At 37.0% G+C, this 21,923-nt stretch overlaps 1 protein-coding gene across 7 annotated transcripts in view; it reads left to right on the top strand.

The window, feature by feature from the left end:
* The window catches only part of nebl (nebulette), a 134,270-nt gene that overhangs the window by 74,729 nt on the left and 37,618 nt on the right, over positions 1-21,923 (top strand). For 4 of the 7 annotated variants that reach the window (XM_008112447.3, XM_008112448.3, XM_008112449.3 and 1 more), the window contains 5 exons: positions 8,197-8,285; positions 8,376-8,447; positions 12,882-12,986; positions 13,654-13,764; positions 19,928-20,038. The exons of 2 other annotated variants lie outside the window; for them this stretch is intronic. In XM_008112447.3, the coding sequence (XP_008110654.2) occupies positions 8,197-8,285; positions 8,376-8,447; positions 12,882-12,986; positions 13,654-13,764; positions 19,928-20,038 (488 nt within the window). Of the gene's footprint in view, positions 1-8,121; positions 8,286-8,375; positions 8,448-12,881; positions 12,987-13,653; positions 13,765-19,927; positions 20,039-21,923 lie in introns of those variants that run through there. One more of the 7 variants, XM_062957557.1, reaches the window with a different exon arrangement.

Raw genomic sequence — 21,923 nt, 5'->3', positions numbered from 1 at the left:
ACATGTGTAAACTTCAGCAAATAAACCACTTAATTATGGATTAATTACTATGCATAGATCTTTTCTTCGTTATTTAATTAACTGAACCTAATTACCTGGGAATTACAAGTGTTAGACTTTCAAACAGTAGAAATTGTCTCAGGATAGCTTGATCCCGACATCTTTTTTCTCGTTGTTGTGTGGCTTCACATTGTTTCCGACTATGACAACTCTAATCGGGAGGGACCTATCACTAGGTGTTCTTGACAAGAGGGGGTTTGCCCTTGCTTTCTTCTGAGGCCTTGCCCTAGGTAGCCTTGTGGATTTTTATGGTCAAATGGGGACGCAAATTCTGGTCTCCAGAATTAATTGTCCACTACACCATGTTGGCTCCTGCATTGGTTAACACCTGAAATTTTAATGGCACCATAAAGGAAATACCAGAAAAATGCCGGCGATAAAAAAAGAGAAAGTCTGTGAACAGGGCTCTTCGACATGGAGGATGGAGCTACAGCCCCTGCCTCCCCCATGGTCGGAATCGAGCACAACCTCCAGGATGCCAAAGATGGGAAATGCCTATATATATATATATATATATATATATATATATATATATATATAGTCTGTCCTGACTGTATATAACAACATTGAATGTTTGCCATATATGTGTTCTGAGATTCTCCCTGAGTCCCCTTCGGAATGAGAAGGGCCGAATATAAATGCTGTAAATAAATAAATTTCTGAAAGTAGTGTAATCAGCTCCCTTTTTTGCTTATTGCTTTAGCTAAGCATATAAAGTTGGAATAAAGAAAAAAGTGTATAAACTCAAGGACATTGAGCAGCCCTAACAAAGATTTGAGACATGGGATACCCCATATTTTAATTTTGCTAAAATGTCTAGTTTGTAGGAAATGTTTTCAGATTTGGCAAGGAAGTTTTATCTTTTTTTCTGCTGAAAGAACAATCAGTTGCACAGTGGACTATAGCAATAATTTGGGGGGAAACTGATGTACCACTAGAGCTCTACATAAATGATTTACTATCTAGCTATAGCCAGTTGTGGGTGATTCACAAGGAAGTGAAGATTTCATGTGAGTTTTTTCTGCGTGTGTGTGTGTGTGTAAAAATAATGCTATGGGTAGCTTCATTGGTGATAATTTTAATGTGGAACTAGATTTTTCACTCACATTTTCTCATTTATTTGATAAAAGATGCTTATTAGAATAATGTGTCCTACTGTTTAAAATAACATTATCACATCCACATAAAATATGTTAAGAGAGCTAATTAAATTAAAATATGTCAAAGGCAGCAGATGTATTCTTGACCCCTTAGAAGAGAAATTCATTTTATTTTTTTGTTCCTTGAATTTCATTGTGGCTTCCTTGGTAATCTTCTTGTCATTCATGCTTGATGTTTTCAACTGTTTAAAGCCAATGCTCACAAAAATATCTGGTCTGATAAGTATTAATAAGAGACTGTACAATCATGAGTGAGTCCTGAATTTCTAGCTTGTGTTTTGTGACATTAACAGTAGAGTGCTTCAAATTACTAACATAGTGAACTGGGATTACTGTTTGTTAGATTTAGAAGTGTATTAGGAAATGAAATAAGGCTGCAGCTTGAAAAAGGTATGTATAAATAAGATTTGACATTTCCCTCTTTTGCCTCCTGGCAAAGCCTCATGCCATTTTGATTTACAGATTATTATCTTCAGGCTTTTGATGAGACTTAAAACTCTCTTCTCTTGCTCTAGAAAAATCTGCAAAGCTCATTGCTACAGATTCAAACCAGCCTCTGGCGTTAGAAAATCTTTTTCTTTTTCTTTACCTTTTTATTGAAAGGCAGGCTTTGGCTGCCTATGAGATCATCAGAAAGATAAAAGCCTAAAAGCTCATCCAAGTTATGCCCTTGGCCCTCCTTGAAATTAACTTTCTGGTGACAGCCTGAATATGGAAACATTAATAAATACACTTTTGGTTTGAAAAAGCATCTGTCCTATTTATCTTGTCAGTTGTAGCTTATTTTTAGATTTCATTTTATGTCATTTTATCCTCCTTATTCCTGTTTTGCCACAATAAGTTCATGTTCATGTTGTGCTTTTATACTTCTATACCTGTTCCTAGTGTTTAGCAACACCTATATATGTATTTTTTTTAACTTCTTCTAACCCTCTTCCAAAGAAAACAGGGAAAGCAAAAAAACTATAACCATCCTTGAATCAAATAATTTTGTAGTGGTAATCATCATGGTAACTTGGCCCACATTGATTTTAGTTTATCTATTCATGTCTAAGTTGAAGAACCCATTATTGTTCATTATATTTATGGACAAATTATCTTCATGTGTATATTAAGAAAGGATGGCAGACAAAATTAAAAGTACACTTCTCAAGGTAATGATAAATACAGTTCACTAAGTCTTCATGCAAACTTGTGGAAATATCTGGCAAATTATTATTATATGTATTTATACCTCACTATATTTCTCCCGAAGGAGAAAATTCACACACACACACACACACACACACACACACACACACACGTGTGTGAGTGTGTGTTTTCATAAAGTATGGGTGGCAAAGTGTGTCTGCATGTGATCCCATGGCTGGTTTTATGGTCCCCAGGCTTCAATTGGCTTAATTACTTTTACTCCAGAACGTCAATCCATTCTAGGAGACATAGAGGAATTTTTCATCACATTTGGAGTCCCCTCAGGGATCAGATGTTTAAAATGTTTTGTCCCACAATGAAGTATCTTTAATACTATGTAAATAAAACCACAAAGCCCAATTTCTCACAATAAAAGGAATGAGGTTCCTTATCAGTTTTCTAGCACCTGCTGGTTGCAACATATATTGACTACCTGAATTCTCAGTTACTTTTGCCAGATGTCAGAGCCCAATAAATGTCCTGTCATTCTCCATATCACTGAGATTTCCTTACTTACTCTCTAGTGTCAGTTCACACTTCCTCTCTGTTTATGTGTTTCCACATTCTCACTGACAGTTCTGCTAGAGCCAAAACAGACAAACCCAGCCAACTGAAAGTCAAATGACTTTGATCCAACTCAGGATGACAAAGACCTAATGGAGGATAATAAACATGTCAGTCCTCTGGCTCTCTGTTCTCATAAAGTACAGATAGGAAAACTCAGGACATCCAGGAACACAGTTTATAGCCCCAGGTCTGGGGGCAGCTCCAATTTGTCCATGCATTGTGCCTTTAAATTGCCTGTCAATTAATGGCAATTCTATGAAGTTTTCTTAGACAAATGATGCTCAGAGGTAGTTTGTTATGGACTTCCTCTGAAATACCGTCTAGAGCAGCTAATATTCCTTGATGGTCCACTATCCAACTATTAATCAGCTTCCAAGATCAGTCAGAATGTGGTGCCTTTAAGGTATTTAGGCTGAGGTCCTCCATGTTTTACTGATAATAAACGGAAGTTGACTTCCACTTTTATTTCTGGAGAAAAGAAAGGCTGCCTGCTAGGATAAGTTATGGGCTGGTTATGCCTTGCTGAAGCAGAAGGCTTCTTGAAAGCTTCTAGATGCACCAGAGATTGCAGAAATATCATTTGGAAGTGATACGTGATCAACAGTGACATGATTCCTGTGCTTTGCATAAAGTATTGAGAACATATCCAAAGGCAATGTGTTCTTTGAGCTAAATTGAACCCTTTCAACCTTTCCCCCCTTAGATTTATGTAGCTCTAAGTCTTGTTTCTTCTTTTAGTTCTTGAGGCACTTTTAGGCTGTGAAGTCTCATGAGATATTGGGAAAACAGGCTTGTAGGCTCATAAAGCTACAGGGTGCTCTCTTCTCTTCCCTCTTCAAACCCCACAGAAAGGAGGTAGGGAGGAGCCCATTTAAGAATAATTTCTTCCAGCTGCTATCCTTCTAGGAATTTTGCAATACTCTTTTCAAATGCTTTATTCTGTTTTATCTGTTTCAGTCTTGATTTAGCAGTGTTGATGTGGCTGATATCTCAAGCTACTACTGGGTATATTGCGGTGTCTATAGATGCCTGTGTTTAACCATTCACAGAATTGTTACAGCTGAACTGTGAAATCTAGTTTTGTCTTAAGGACTACATGCAAAGCAAAATATGCTAGGTAGCAAACAGTGGGAAAAGATAGCCTAATAACTGCTAGGTTATGTAACATGTTTTTTTTCCAACCAGCATTGAATAGCTGCTTTAAATTGTGAGACATGTTAATGAATTGGGAGAGCAGTAGCGGCAGCTGTGCATGCTGGAATGTAGTATGGCAAATATAAAATAGGTATTTGACAATGTGTAGGCAGAATTATGTTTTTCAGTAGGTTACAGGAAAGCCATATTTATCATCTTGTCCCTGTTGTCAAGGTAACCATGTTTCCTCGTTGAGTAGCATTCTTGGTAGGGAGCCTAACTTTCCTATACCTAATTGTTCTTTGTTACTACATTTTCAATTCATTTTTTTTCATAAAAGACATTACTTCCCACCCTGTCAGGTTAGGGTCATAGTAATGGGACAGCCCATCTACTAGCACATGGGTTTTGCCATGGTTCCTGTATATTTAAAGGAGATTTAAAGTGCAAGGCAGGGTGGAAAAGGACCTTGAACCCTTCCTCTGCTAGCTCTCTTTTGTAAAATGGCATTGGCTTGGTGGTTTTATGTCTAAGAGATGACATTTGGTTTTGATTGCCCAATATTATCAGTTTATACATTTAGGGTAATTGACCTTGCTTTATCTTATTCTTTGATAGTTGACACTGGCAGTACACTTTGAGTTTCTGTTCTTTTCTAAACCTCTTTAGAGCTATCATATATGTGTGAAGGATTTTTAGGGTTCCCTTCAACTGTTGTCTTGCATTGCTTTCCACCCTCACAGTCATGGTTACTCAGCTGCTCCAAAAGTCTAGGGGAAAGAAAAACAAAAAAACCACAGTCCCTTTCATGTGAATCTGGATGATCTATGGCTTCTCATCTCGACAATTTTTTTTTCTTAAGTATATGTCAAGTTATCATAATGTGCTTGAGTAAAGCTGAGCATCAGAACCAGGTTTTGGTGCTGGATCTTAGATTTCTTCCACATACAAGGTCATGACCAGCCTTGCAATCACAATTTTGTTTTTAATATATTTTCCTTGATATACATCTCACTTTTAGTCTTAGGAAACAAGTATAATGTAGCCCAAAGAGACAGATATAAAGTAGGGAGATATATAGAGAAAAATGGGAAAAAAGAAACAGTTTTAAAAAAAAGCCATTGATGTGCACATCTACACTTTGGTGCTGCTTGATAGAACTTGAATAGACATAGCAAGAATTGGACAGTTTTTGACAAGTCCTAGCCAATTTCACAAACAAGTTCCTCAGAGCTGCCCTGAAATTATGTCCTTTGTGTCTCCAAAAGACAGATCTAACTATCTCCATGTTAGAGACCACAGTTCTAGGGATGAAGGATTGCTGCAAAATGAAGTTGGGAGAGAGAATACTTCTGGAACATGGCCATGCAGCCCGGAAAACACACAACCCTGTGATTCCAGCCATGAAAGCCTTCAACAACACATTGAAGTTAGGTTTGCTGTAAAATGGAGCAAAATTGTTAGAATATGTTAGTGAAGCAGAGGATATATCAGTTTAAATATTCAAGTAATTTTTCATGCATCATTCCAAGAATGATTGATATTATGATCTCCCTGGTGCAGATGGTTGTTTTGTGGCTAAAATATTACTGAGTGATTCAGAGGTTTAATTGCAAAACAAAGTTCATCCAAAGAGCAGGACTAGTCTCAAAGAATTTGGGAAGAGCAAAATTAGTCTGTAGTAAGTTCATCTGAGGTGAAGGGAAAATAGGGCAGGGCAGGTAGGACAAATTACTGGAACGCTGCCATCTCTCTAGTCTGGTCCTTAGTCCACAAAACAGCAATGCTAGGTACTTCAGTATCCCCTTGGCTGCTATCCCAGTGCCAGTATTACACAACTGAAGTTATTTTAGAGAACCAGCATTTTCTGAATCTTTACATTTTATAGAAGGAAGAGTTATTTTTGTATGCTTTTACAGCATCACAGTAACTTTGTATACTTGTTAAGCTGGCCAGCCTGGCCTTATTCAGAATGAGAAAATATATCAAGATATAGCATAGCCTTGTTCTGGAATTACATACTGAGCTGCAAGGCTCCCTGAAAAACCTGTAAATATACCAGATTTAAGATTTTTGTTGCAACCCTTATTTGTAATGGATGGTGTAATTTCGTTTTAGTCAGGAAACTCTGCTGATCTCAGAGTTCAGCAGTTGTCACAAGGTTCCTTTCTCCATTAACCTTCTGTATTTTTACATTGAAAAAGGCAAACATGGCTTTTCACTGAATGTGTGAACTGTCATTTGTGTAATCCTATTAAACATTAGGATTGTATAATCAAGTGTAAAGAGATCACATTGAGTACTAAAGTCCATGCCATTGTATTTCAGATGTTTAAGTATTGTTCAGAAAGCTGGACAGTGAAGAAAGATGATAGGAAAAGAATCAATGCATTTGAAATGTGGGGCTGGAGGAGAGTTCTGTGGATACCAAGGACTGCAACAAAGACAAATAAATGGGCCCTAGAGCAAGTCAAACCCAAACTTTACCTAGAAGCCAAGATGACTTAGATTAGACTTACTTAAATGAGACTTTTTCATGAGAAAACATGACTCTTTAGAAAAGACAATAGTGCTTCATAATGTAATAGGAAAGAGAGAGACTGGGTAGACTCAAATCAGGAGAGCTTTGAGTTCGCAAGATGTGAACAGGATTACTGAGGACAAGGTGACTTGGAGGTTGCTTTATATAAGTTTCCATAAGTCAAAGTCAGCTTGATGACAGTTTAGAAATACAATTAATTTTGCAATATATTTCTGAAGTTTCATTGTGCATTGCCCTAGCAGTGCTAAGATACACGTTTTCTCTGTCAGATTTTCAATTTGGGAGTTAATTCTATACTAATTTTCTTCTTCAAGAAAATAACATACTGTTTTGGCAATTTGTTTCATACTGCGAGAAAGCCGTTTTAAAAAAGTACAATTTTTGAAGCATATTCACACTTTGGGACTTTTTTCTGTGCAGAGTTTCCATGTTGTTCTTTAGTGCAGAAAAATAAATATTTAGTACAGAATAAAATGTTTCATGCACTGAAAAAGTCTGTTTTCTATATAAATCAGCCACATGGGAATCTTGTGTAAAATATACCCCCAATTGCATTTATCTTTGTTCAGTAAATAGCATTTCTGTATAAGGTAAAGGTTTCCCCTTGACATGAAGTCTACTTGTGTCCGACTTTGGGGGGTGGTGTTCATCTCCATTTCTAAGCCAAAGAGCCGGTGTTGCCCGTAGCCGCCTTCAAGGTCATGTGGTTGGCATGACTGCATGGAGTACCATTATCTTCCTGCCGGAGTGGTATCTATTGATCTACTCACATGTGCATTTTTTCAAACTGCTAGGTTGGCAGAAGCTGGAGCTAACAGCTTCTTTTTCTGTATATAAAACACTATTTCTACAACAGACAGCCACATCTGAATTTTCTTCATGTCATAATTTGGTGACCTGTATTTATGGGTGGTTGGGAAAAACATGCAGCCTATTTCAGGAAGAGCAAATAAATACAGACGAATAATGCTATTGTTAGGCAAATCTAATTCTTTCACTTCTGAATGGCAATGACCTTGATTTTAAAGTTTAAATCAGTTAAAACCTAGAACTTCTATGGAAAATAAAATTGAGAGTTAGACCAATTATTTTACCCCAAGCTTCTGTTATTGGACACTTAATTGTTAATTCTTGGTCAAGTTTAATATATTGCTGTTCTTTTACCATTTTAATATGTTACTGTAATACACTTCATATGGGACTACAGATGCAATGTTTTCAACTTCGGATTTTTTTTCTGTGTTGTAATATTTGTTGCTTGCCATGGCTTTGTGGTAAAAGAAAAATAGTTGTTTAAATTTGGTTGCAAGAAACGATTAACATTTCTTTTTTAAAGAATGGTCACTAGCAAGGGCATCTGTGATGCCTTTCACTCCACTCAGTGCTGCATTGTTTAGATAAGACCCTTCAAATGCTGCCTAAATAAGGAAGAAACCACAGGGAGGTTAAACTTGCCACAGGACAACTGTGGCGCAGACAGTCAGTAGGTTGAGCAGGACACAAGCTATTTTGCTTTACTGAAGTTTACCATTTTTCAAACAGATCAAAAAATGAGAGCTCCATTTCAGGAATCTAGAGAGAATGAAAATGGGGAAGAAGAAGAGGAGGAAGAAGAAGATTATGATGGAAAGGTGGGTGGCTCTGACACATTTTTAAAGTGCTAAAGAATTCACTGCGTGACTTGTACTAATTTTAATAATGCCATTCTCTTTCTTTTGTAGGTATTTCTTAAGCCGGTTGTTGAAGACAAAAACATGGAACTTGCGAAAAGATGTACTGAAATGATAAGCAATGTGAGTAAAGGCTTCCAATTATGCATTAGTTCCTTATTACAGGGTATTGTTTCTAGTAACACTAATATTTAAATTTTACCTCAAGCATACACCTAACACTGTTACACAGAAATGAAAAAATACATTTTACAACATGTATGTATGTATTTGAAAAGGTTGGAGGTGTCATTTAAAAATTACATTGAAATACTGTCTTGTGCACTTTTAGATATATTTTTTTAACTTGGCAAAGCTTTTAGCACTTTTCATCTGTCAGTAGAAGCTTAATTCCAAGTGCACTGACATATCTGGATGGGATTTAAAAGGACAGTGATGCATACCCAAATTCTTTAGAAACTGACTCTAAGGAGCTTGATGAGGGCTGCATTTAAGTATTTAGTGTTGCTCTGCCTCACCCATTTTCACAGATTAGCCTTGAATGTAATATTCAAAGATATTAGTGTGGAACAAGATTCAGTTTAAGTTGTCCTTAGGGTTCATACTAATGTGATTTTTACCGTATTTTCAGTTTATTGCTATGTTACAACTGGTATTATAGACAGCAATTTCATCTTTGCCTTACATTTCATGGGATGTGCTGGGACAGGAGGCAGCTTTTTCATTTTGATTCATGATCTGTGTGATGTCCCCTTTAGAAAATCATTTTCGTTGTTTCTCTGAGGAGTCCTTGTACAGTTAGATGTAATTCTTGGAGAATTATGTACTTACTAACTGACTAATACCTGCCTTACTCCCCAAAATGTATTTCGAGGCATCTTCTAGGACAGTGGTTCTCAATTTATAGATCCCTAGGTGTTTTGGCCTAAAACTCCCAGAAATCCCAGCCAGTTTACCAACTGTTAGGATTTCTGGGAGTTGAAGGCCAAAACACCTGGGGACCTACAGGTTGAGAACCACTGGTCTAGTAGATTTCACAAAACTGGAAATTTGATTATAGATGACCCTTATTGCTATTTTTCCTATAGCTTAGCTGGGCACATTTTAAAAGCGAACACATGTGAAATAATTTCTGATACTGTATATGTAGTTTGATTTTGTCAGCTGCCTTGAAATTTTCTTTGAAATCAGTCTGTATTAAAATTTAAGTAAATATCAAGGCTACTATTTCAATCATGCTATAATCTTTCTGCCACAGAACTGCTATCTGCAATAGGGAGATCATAGAATCATAGAATAGTAGAGTTGGAAGAGACCTCAAGGGCCATCTAGTCCAACCCCCCGCTAAGAAGCAGGAAATCGCATTCAAAGCACCCCCGACAGATGGCCATCCAGCCTCTGCTTAAAAGCTTCCAAAGAAGGTGCCTCCACCACATTCCGGGGGAGAGAGTTCCACTGCCGAACAGCCCTCACAGTGAGGAAGTTCTTCCTGATGTTCAGGTGGAATCTCCTTTCCTGTAGTTTGAAGCCATTGTTCCGTGTCCTAGTCTGCAGGGCAGCAGAAAATAAGCTTGCTCCCTCCTCCCTATGACTTCCTATGACTTCCTATGATAATAGTATTGATTTGTCTTCACATAATGTATTAAATACTATATTAAAAGGAGCTTGAGCACTTATTCTGTTTCATGTTGTCTATAACGTGCTGATGGTCTTTATTTCACAAATGTTTTCAAGTTTCACTCATTTCAGTAGCATCATTAGTTATGGTTCATTCTGTCCCGTTCAAAACTTAACTGTATTTAACTTTAGTGGGATCATGCAATACGTTATTCATTGGTGTTGATGCTTTCATCACATACAGAAACTGGAAACATGTCAAGCCCATTATGGATAATATGAAGCAGAATCATCACCTTCCATAAAGAGCCTTCTTCCTGAAGGACATTGATTGTTCTAAAGCTTTTTTCACTACTTTAATGGAACTCTGCTGGATGTCTGCCAGCATGAGGATCGGGATGATAACAAAAATGTTTAAGTGTCCTCATTTTACCCCCGCTGCATCTCTCTGTCCCATTCCTAGCATTGACTCAAGCTCAGCGTCTCGTTTTCTGAATGAGGTAAATGTAAGCCACAAAGTACAGGATGTCGCTTGAAAGGCTGCCAATAAAATCTACTGAGCTGAATTTGAAATGGAACTGGATTTTTTTGGTGGAGAAGGAGGAGGGGAAGCAGTTCAATTGATATACTGTTACTGAATGTGCTTAGGAACTCATCTATTGTACCTCAAGTAAAAAGGAAACTTGGAGGAGGAGGAGGGAAGGAAGAAAGCAATATTCCAGATCTGAAAGTTGCATACTATTGCAGATTATTGGATAACTGCCCATGACCTTGAAAAAGCATGATAAAAATCTGAAGAACTATGGTAAAATGTTTTATTTAAACTACTACCTCAGCGGATTTTGCATGCTTGGGTTGGTTAAATTTTCATAGAAATAAAACATTAGCTTTGATGAAAACAAGCATACTTCTTTGGTTTTAGATGAAAATGTCCTTGTTGCAAATGATGCAGTAAACATATACATTCAGTTGTGAAATTTCTACTGGATTTTGCTTTGTCTACTAGAAACTGGCAAGCTCTGCCCCATAGCCCGTCCTCTGTGCATCTTAAAAATGTCTCTACATTACTGGGAATGTAGAGGTTTTTATGAACACAGCTGTTCTTAAATAATTATAATTCCCATTGCAGTGCTATGTGTTGTGTGCAGAATACTATAAATACAAATTTATAAAGTGGAGTTTAATTCCATACTGTAGATCTGAATATAAAAACAATGTAGTTACAAAATAATTTAAATACAAATACCAAAGGAAACAAAGAGAAATCCAGGCATCTGTGTGCCAGTAGGCTCATTTTAGTAAGCCAATCTTGTTATGTGCATAGTTCATTCTTGGAATATCTCCGTCCAATCGTTTTGTTGGAATATATTAAACTACTTCTTTGATATAATTGGCACAGTCATAATATTTGGTCTTCTGAATACTTTAAATTCTTTGGCAGGGGTCCTTGAGAAACTGGTTTCTCAAGGCAAGCACATCAGACAACAACAACAACAACAGCAATCATAAACTTTATGTATATCCCGCCCTATCTCCCCAAGGGGACTCAGGGTGGTTTACAACAAATATAGTAGAGTCTCACTTATCCAACATAAACGGGCCGGCAAAACGTTGGATAAGCGAATATGTTGGATAATAAGGAGGGATTAAGGAAAAGCCTATTGAACATCAAATTAGGTTATGATTTTACAAATTAAGCACCAAAAGATCATGTTATACAACAAATTTGACAGAAAAACTAGTTCAATACTCAGTAATGCTATGTAGTAATTACTGTATTTACGAATTTAGCACCAAAATATCACGATGTATTGAAACCATTGACTACAAAAATGCGTTGGATAATCCAGAACGTTGGATAAGCGAGTGTTGGATAAGTGAGACTCTACTGTATCGGCAAACATTCAGTGCCGTAAAGAAACTGAACAAAGACAAAATAACCACCCCACCTGGATCCCAAATCATAAATATTAACATATTATCAAAAGTGAAACGATAACATCCCAAGTGATGTAGCAGGAGACACAATGGAGCTGTGTCTTCTTGGCTGCCCCCTCTTCACTCTGTGGCCAAATCCTTCTTCATTGAGGCTTTATGGCTGCACAACTCCCTTTCAGTTAATATTCCCTTGGCATCTCGTTTGGGCCATTCAGGAAAGATTATGAAACATACTTTTTTTTGCAATCTCTTAAGCAACTTCTATGATCCTAATCATAGAGTCTTCCTAATACCTTGCCATTTTTGTTTTGTATCTTTATTTTTATGAGGCCTTGGGTATGAAGAGTGACTAATATGTCTTTGGAATAAATAAATAAATAAATAAATAAATAAATAAATATGTGTATGAGGTTTCTATATGTTTCTGTATCTTGGGGATCCTCACTCAGAATATCTGGCATGTAATGATTGTTTTTTTAAAAAATAACTGTATTTGAGGCAATATGGACCTGTGTGTTTTGTGTTGGCTCATTTATAAATGCAAGTTATCACTTGTCTCACACATGACCAGAAGGACCTCTTATCTAAATATAGGCTCTCCTGAGTTTATCAGAACCTCTTCTCAAACTGCTTGGTGTTTCAAAAGTGTTTTGACCTGGGGAGTCTGAGGATTTGTAAAAGGACTTTCCTTTGGTTATTCTGGGAACAGTTGTTAAATTTTACTTGTGGAAACAAGGATTTATGATAAAGCTTCAGTTGAGACACCTTTTCCCCATGATAATGCTTTCAGGGGTGAATTTCCCTTCCTAGGGGTAGAGTTTTCTCACTTCCTCTTGTCTCACCCCCATTTGTAACTATGAATTGTGTGAAAGTCAGATGTTTGTATGTCGGTAACTGCCTGTACACTCTTAAAGTTATACACACACACACTCACAATATCTTTCTGATCTGTTTTCCCTTTCCATTCTGTTTCTCTTCTCTACCTCCCTATCTCTTTTACAGGTACATTATAAAGAAGAATATGAAAAATCTAAAAGCAAGTTCACATTTATACGTGACACCCCACAGCTAATGCATGTGAAAAATCTCTCTGCTTTTATATCTGAGGTAAGTTGCAAAGTATTTGGGGGGATATTTATAGTCCCAGAGTGATTTACACAGTAGTGATTTTCCAGAGCTACACCTTATTTGATGAAGCAACATGAGATGAAAAGACTACTGTATAATCACTGAAATATAGATTTAGTTCTCAAAATATTTCACAGTAATGCAATGGTTGCTAACTCCCAGTCAATTAAAGGTACACCTTAAATAGAACAGAACTATTTCTACAGATACATTTAAACACAGCAGTATCCACTGCCTGCATTTGTTTCCCCTGTGTCCCACTTCTTCACTCCTGTTTGCTCAACAACAGCAACAAGAATTAGGGAATAATAGTGAAATGGGACTGGTTGAGGTGGTAGAAATTGGGATGCTCTTAGAGGGTGGCAAGGAAGAAGGAGAGCAGTTTATTAATCTTTACATTCAAATAGTGCATTTATATGGACATTATCTCAGTCTCAGAATATATATAGGCAACAGATTCCTTGGACAAAATATTTCAATCAGAATTACAAAGATGGGTCTACAAGCATTTGTTCTCATTTTAGAGCTTGATAAAATATTTCTTTTAATATTCACTTGTTGAGAAACAGAATGTGAAATTTACCTCCTGAATGTCGTTTCAATGTAGTTGAAGGAAATGCTGCATTGCTTTTTTTTTATGTCCTAGGCAAAATATAAAGCGAACGCAAAGAAAGAACTTTCTAATTCACTTTACCAGCAGATGCCAGCTACCATTGACAGTGTATTTGCCAAAGAGGTAATGCAGCTTCAGAGCAAGGTAATTTTTATATTTTTGTATTTAAACATCTTTATCCACCTCCTGCTGAAATGAACGCATGGGCTCATCTCTTTAGGGTTTTTCTCCCCACTCCTGTTATTCCTCACTTGACATATAATACTAGGTTTGCTGTAATATAACCAGTCATTACCTTCTCTGGCTCCCATAAAGAGGTCCAGCAGCTCTTATTCATAAAAGTTTTAGTATTTGATTCTTCATGACCCATGAAGAAATATTTTGATTGCAGCAATGTTCATGACTAGGATTCCGTTTAGGATGTAAAGCTGCCTTCTGTACTTGAGGTGAGAAGAAGGTGTTTATTTATTTATTTATTATCCTTCCTTCAGCTAAAAGTCTCCCTGGGCAGCTTACAAATCATTAATCTGACAGTTCCCTGCTCTCAGGTTTACAATCTAAATAACACATGACATATAAGGAAAAGGAAATGGGAATGCAGGAGGGGGTTACGTCTAGCAGATACTGATTGCTCTTCTGTCCCTCAGAGGCTACAGTGATGGTGGCTGAAACATGGAGAGGGAGGCTTTTACTAACCAGTCCACATAATTTGCTTCATGGATGGAAATAGTGATTCTGTGGCTTGCTTCAGCCACAAATAAGAGAGTGTCTGCATTAGACCTGAGGGGAACTAATTTAAGGCTAGAGGTTGTGGACTTCCTTTAGTTGAGCTCATAAATAGAGGCTCTATTTATGAATCCATGTCCTGCTGTGTCCAGCTCACCAGAAAAAAACCTTGCCTTATACCAAATCAGACCATTGATTCATTTTGCTCATTATTGTTGAAGCTAATTGGCAGTGACTCTATTGGATTTCAGCCCTACTTGGAGATGCCAAGTAATCTCAAACTATCTGTAACTGCAGTTTATGGAAATTCTAAAATAGCATTGAATTCGAGATAGATCTAGTGGCATCCTTTAATGCCCAATGCTCTAGGGTACCACAAAAACTTTATAGCACACCTTCTGGGATCTTCCAATCCAGTAGGAATAAAAACACCATACTTGGTTCTTAGTCTTAGCATAACGACACTATTATCAATGATACTGAAAGCTGTTGATAGATTGAGAATAATCAGTTAGGTTGTACTCCACTCACTGTCTCATGGTACAACTTCTTAACCTGGATGCAGCTATATCAAGGGATCAAGATAATTACCAGTATCATCATAAAAGTATCTCTGAATATGGATTGCCACCACACACATTAATACACCTTGCACTAGCATTGAAAAGTTGTACAAATGATTTTTGTTCAGTGATCTCTTTCTGTCTCTTCAGAAATAATCTTGCTACTGCTTCCTTCAAAGTGTCGGGTTTTTCTCCCTCTTAATAGGCCAAAAACTTAAAAAAAAACTCCTTTACATTACATTGGAAGAGTGATCTTCATGGTCTTTAATCTTTTGTTTTAGAGAAAGTAGCTATCATGCCCACAACTAAGAATAATATTTTCCAATATTGTCACTTAGAGTTCTAAGCACATCATAAGAAAAAGATGTTTGGATTGATATGATTTATGCATGTAGTAAGCAGCTGAAGATAGCAGATCTTAGAAATTGTAACCTGAAACAGATGGGCAGAGGACAATTCTATGTTAGTGTGGTGAGATAGGCAGTCTCTTGTTGGATAATGTGCTCCTTCCTGTCTTATTGAGGAAATAAATTAAGAATATTGTAGAAAGCAAGAGAGACATAATCATGCTTCTGGCTGTAATACAATACAGTACTCCAAGAATCTGAGTTACAAAAAGTTAACTGTTTATATAATCTGGGAGAAGTCAGAAACATTGTTTAGCCATAGAAATCTATTGAATAACCAAGTCACACCCCCTAAGCCCCATAATACAAATGCAAAGACCTACTGAACAAATATTACCAAGAAAACCTGTGAAATGTTGGCCTGAGGATCAACATAAGTCAGAAACAACTTTAAGGCATACAACGACAAAAGTTACACAATACTTTAAATAACGTGTTTAGTTTGCCTCATAATTAAAAGTACATTTCCCCCTCACATTCAGTAATAAAACAAAGCAGATACAACAGAGAACTGACTTCAATAATATGAAGTAAATTGGTGCAACCTTGTCTTACTGATTTGCATTTTCTTTTTGTAAAAGTTATTCTGAAAGAATTAAACAGTAAGTTGCACACTGTTAAACCTTTACGCTGAAACACATCTGCTTTAAGAGGACATACATAATATATCTTAGATGTACCATAAAATATAAAACCTGCAGACATATTTATTTCCCATTTGTGGCATAAATCATTGCATTCTTGCTGCAAAAGCTGGGAAAGTGGAAACATTTCCACTCACTGGGTTTTCCAAACATTATGCCTGCAGGAAAATGAAATAGTGTTTTACAACAGAGCTGAGGTTTGTACCTTCCCAAACCACCTTCATCTAAACCCATGTCTTCTAAAAGCCCAATGTTCATGCACAGACAAGTTTGCCATATGCTGGAACGGAGAAAAAGGTAATATTTATATTTGGCTTCCTTTGTTTTCCTGACCTTGCTTCTCTGCTTCCATGTATTTATGATGGCCCCAGTGCCTTCCATGGTTCACAATCAAGTTATGGAAGATTTAAAGAAAGCTGTATCACTCAATACTGAATTTGCTTTAGTTTTTCTAAATAAAAGTAGCTTAGGAGAACTCGATTAATGGAGCAAGTATTAACAGTGAAGAGTTAATGGTGAGACTAGAGGGGTGCAGGGTGGGCGGGCACAATGGGATAAGACCATTTCTAGTCAACAAGGTCCAAGAACTAACTGAACCCCTCATCACTATTTATAAGAATTTATGAGAATAATACTCCTACAGAGCTGGCATGGTGGAGTAATTTCAGCATTGGAATATGACTTTGGAAACCAGGGTTTAAATATTTGCTTTGCCATTAATGACCTTGGCCAAGTCACACTTCCTCAGCTCCACAAGAAGGCAAAGGCAATCATCCTCTGAACAAATTTTGCCAAGTAACCCCCGTGATTGGTTTGATGTAGGGTCACCATAAGTCAGAATGATTCAAAGGAACATGACAATAATGTTCCTAAAAGACTATGGAAGAGCAAGCTGACAAGGAAGAACTAAAAGTTTTTATGTTATTTGCTGTTGTCTCTTATTTGTAAAGCACCAAAGAATCAGCCTACAACATTCTGCTGCCTGAGTCAAAGCAGCAAATGGCATCTTAATAATAATTACTAGATATCTGAAGGCAGTGATGTTATTGCCATGGTCCATGCCACGGTCACGTCTAGGCTGGACTATTGCAACGCCCTGTATGTTGGCCTTCCTATGTCTATGACCCAAAAGCTCCGTATTGTTCAGAATGTGGCAGCCAGGCTACTCACAAGAACACCCATGAAATGCCATATAACACCAGTGCTGCAGCATTTGCATTGGCTTCCAACTGATTAACGTGGTCTATATAAGATGCTAGTTCTGACCTTTAAAATTCTTTATGACCAGGGCACATCGCACCTTAGGAACCGTCTCTCCTTCTCCCATCATCAGAGGTCGCAACGACCATCCCAACGCGACTTACTTTATTTACCGGGTCCTAGAGAAATACTCTTGGAAAGGACCAGACGCAGAGCTTTTTCTATTTCTGCCCCTGCCTTATGGAATGCCTTGCCGCCCTATATGAGAGCCATGCGTGAGTTAGGGCCTTTTACCCTAGCACTTAAGACCTGGCTTTTTACTAGATATTTTGATCTGTGTTAATTTTATCAATATTTGTATTGATACAATTTAGCTTGTAAATCGCCTAGAGCATCTTGGATGGAAGGTGATTAATAAGTAATTAAATGATGATGATGATGATGATGATGATTTTGGTTCCTGAAACTGGAAACAAAAACACACTGCTTCTTCTACCTGGCAACAATAATAGCTAATTAATTAATTATTTGTTGTATTTTACAACACTTAGAAGTACTAGCTAAGGCAGGTACTCCAATCTGTCTAGTAGTTGTAGTGCTGGTCCTAAAGAACCATCAGTGTCAGAGAAACAAACAAAGAAGACAGGTCTTTCTTGTTGACAAGCTAATGAAGTTAAGGAGGAAAAGGGCAAAGGTGATGGAGAAGACACTTGGAAGATTTTTTGTTGAGTTTAGTAGCATATAGTTTAACTTCAGAAAGATATGAACCTTCAGAAAGCTCTCCAGATAAAACATTAGTCTGGAGAAGAAAGCAGAGGAAACAACTTTGGTATTCTTGGGGAGAGGGGCACTGTGACCCCACAAGAGACATTCAGTGGCTATACTCCTCACCACAATTTTCATTGCAAAAACAGCTAGAGTCTCACTTATCCAACACTCGCTTATCCAACGTTCTGGATTATCCAACGCATTTTTGTAGTCAATGTTTTCAATATATCATGATATTTTAGTGCTAAATTCGTAAATACAGTAATTACTACATAGCATTACTGCATATTGAACTACTTTTTCTGTCAAATTTGTTGTATAACATGATGTTTTGGTGCTTAATTTGTAAAATCATAACCTAATTTAATGTTTAATAGGCTTTTCCTTAATCTCTCCTTATTATCCAACATATTTGCTTATCCAACGTTCTGCCGGCCCGTTTACGTTGGATAAGCGAGACTCTACTGTATTTTTATTCCAAATGCCACCAATGTGTCAGTTTTTATATGCACATATTATTTGTAGATCGGGGTGAAATCTTGTGTCTATTTAAAAAGTATGGGAATTGGTTTCAAGGTTTTTTGTTTTTCTTCAGGCATTCTTAAAAAATCATAAGAATGGCATGCTTTTGAAAGAAATGAAGGAGCAACATTGCAAAGTATTTATTTTGTATATATTCCATCACTTTGATAGAAAATTTCAGCGGTTGTTCCTTATCAAGAAAACAAAATGACCCAAGAAAAATACAAAACTAGAATATGTCAGTGGGCTGTTTGGTTTTCTTCTTCTTGATCTGAAATGCCATTTCTTCAAGCTTTTGGCAAATGTGCTTAAAGCAATATTTCTGTTTGCTTACAAAGATGATGAATGGTGGGAGTCTTCAGTTCTACACTGAGTACTTAAGAAAGAATTGTGTTAATAGCATTGTAATTCATCTGTGTGTTTTTACAAAAAGCACATTCTACTTTTTTGAATATGTATTAAAATATGTGTTAATTTTAAAAATGTCTATATTTACTGATACTTAAAGCAAAAACATTGAAATCAATGGAATCCATGTGCCGGATCTGACCTCTATGATTTTGTTCTTACATATTGCTTTTTCAATGATCCATTTAGACCAGGAAAGCACAACCTGGGGCCTCCAGGTGTTTTGAACTTCAGCTCCCAGAATTCCTGACCATTGGAAAAGCTGACTAGAGCTTCCGGAAATTGGTGTCCCAAACACCCCAAGGGCCTCAGGTTGTGTAGGTCTGAATAGAACCAAGACTTAGCTATTTGGAAATGATTGGCTTGATGAGTCTGATTAAAACTGCTTACATTTCGTTTTGAGTCCATGATGCTTATCAGTAGTGTCACCTTTGGGGTGAGAAGGGTGGGATATAAATGTTGCAAATAAATAAATAAATTGTACTATGACATCATGTAATAGTTCTATGACATCACAGTGTGGTTTTGAAAAAATATAAAGGGCAACCAATCATGATGCAGAAGGTTGAGCAAATGGCATTGACCGTATTGAGGAAATTATAGTGAGGAAAAAAAATAGTGGAATCGAGAAATATGCTATTAAAACACAAATGTGTTTTAGGAGTGTGATACACAGCATCATGATTCAGCTGTCTTTGGGAGTATGGGAGTACTGATGTATAGGAAAGCCCAAAACAATTAACTGGTGTGATAAGCACCCATGTGAACCCAAACCATAACATTGCAAATATTTTCAGATGTGCTGCGTATATTCATAATCTGGGAATGGGCTTTTACAGTATTAGAGCAATATTGCAAATTCTGTTTGCAGTCACACACTCATCCATAAAGCTCTTCACAGTGACTTTCACCAAATATGAAACTATTTATGTGAGACCTTTGAAAAGTCAGACCTTTTGAACTTCTACTCCCAGAGTCCCCAGCCACTGTATTATAATAAAAGAAACCTTGTTCTGTCATGTATCTACATATCCTTCAAAATAGATAATACAAAATCTGTCATTTTAAGGTTCACTACAATAAGAAACACATTTCTGAAAAAGGAACATCAAACTATGCACAAATGAAGGAGCCTCCAGATGTTAAGCATGCCATGGAAGTTAGCAAAAACCAAAGTAATGTGAGTATTTTCCTCTGCTGACGTTATTATGGAATAATGCAAAATGAAGTTTCATTGCTGAATGTCTAAAATTGTCTCTTGTGTCATTATTCAAGTTTGTAAATTAGTAGAGTGTGAAATGATGCTTTAAAATGTTTTGGAGAAATTATAGTTAAGGGATTTAAACTCAACATGATTTTAAGGAAATGATGTGAATATGAAATGCTTTTTATGAACAGCCATAATTCCAAGTAAATTTGAAAAATGAAGATGATTAGAAACCAGATGAAGGTGCACATCTTCACAAGATATATTTGCTCTTTTGGCTTTGCACCACCTTGAGCAGAACTCATGCTGAGCTTTTTATCAGTAGCAGCAAAATAATCCCACAGAGTATGGCAATTCACATCCTTTCACCTGTGAGGTAACCAGAGACCCTATAAAGAAAACTCCTAAGTGCTTATACGTCTGGGGACCTCTTTTTTAGATATGGAAGTCATGTTCCTCAGCAGTGAAGCAATTATTTTAATCAGTCTATGTAAAAGGCACCAGTTTTAATATATTTTCAGATAAGACCTGGAGAAGAGTTGCTTTTTTGGAGTAAAACTTCAATGATCCCTAGCTAGCATGGTTTCAGAATGGACTGCAATTTTCAGGATACCTCTCGATACCTGGAGACTTTGGAAAGTTGTAGTTCCCCAAAAGAACTTTTCTAATGGTGCATTTGCATTGTAGAATTAATTCAGTTTAGCACAATTTTAGCTGCCATGACTCAATGCTATGGAATCTTGGGATTTGTTATGTGGCAAGACCACAAAGAAGGCTAAAGACTTTGTAAAACCATGTCTCATGATTCCATAGCACTGAGACATGGCAATTGAAGTGGTGTCAAACCACATTAATTTTAGAATGTAGATGCACGAAATAATCTCTTCTAGGAGTTAGGGAAGAATCAGCTTTGTTGAATGATAACACACAGCATTTTCAATGTAAAGATAATGGCAATATGGAACTTTCCCTGGGGGAAACCCTTACTCCTATCTTTCTTTGTGGTTGCTCACAACCATGAAACCATTGTTCCCTTGATGTTTGTTTCTGTTTTGCTACTGTTTTTTATCTTTGCCAGTTTCAAATGATAGCAGCCAATCAGGGATCACATCTGTGACAATATCACTGAACTAGGTAGCTTACTTCACAGAGGGGAAATTCAGCTACTTTACCATCATGGCGAATAGGTGTTAAGTGTAGGGTGATACAGAATTCTTCTGGACCGATATTCCCTGTCTTTCAATCATGCTGTGACTCAAGTGACTTCAAGCAATGAAAATGCCATGCCACAATGTTGCATAACAAGAAGCATTGGCCTGGTTGCCTTAGCAACATTGACATGTCCGCTTTCCTGACACCTTCCTCTACACAATGTGCAAATACACTGCAGCCAGTTTAATGTTGCTTTCATAATGGGCTCAAGCATTTGTAGATAGCAGTTCCTTGTTATGTCTCAGACCTAAATACTGCAGCTTGGAAAATGCACATCCTTTATGGCTCTCTGTTCAGTTACATAACACCACGTGAGCAAGGCATAACAGCATCTCCATTCTAAGGTATATATTGCAGGAGTTTTCCTGTCTGTTGCTCTCTCTCCAACCCGTCTGTTTTTCCTGCTGTCTCCTTGGTGTGAAAGGAACCACACTTCCTTATTTCATTCACTATATAGCTGCCACTTGAGGAAAATAAGAGGCAAAGTTGTTAGTGCTTTCACTGAAAGATTCTGTGTATTTTCTACCATGTCTGAATGGCTGTATTACTATGTATATTGGACTTTCATCTGCAATTTGTATGGATGATGTGTCCCTTTCAGAAACCGCTATCTGATGCTTTTATGATAATCATTTCACTTCATGCA

The sequence above is a fragment of the Anolis carolinensis genome, chromosome 6 (assembly GCF_035594765.1).
Source record: "Anolis carolinensis isolate JA03-04 chromosome 6, rAnoCar3.1.pri, whole genome shotgun sequence".
Classification (NCBI taxonomy): domain Eukaryota; kingdom Metazoa; phylum Chordata; class Lepidosauria; order Squamata; family Dactyloidae; genus Anolis; species Anolis carolinensis.
The sequence above is the reverse complement of the archived record's forward strand: the minus strand, read 5'-3'. Positions and strand labels throughout refer to the sequence as shown.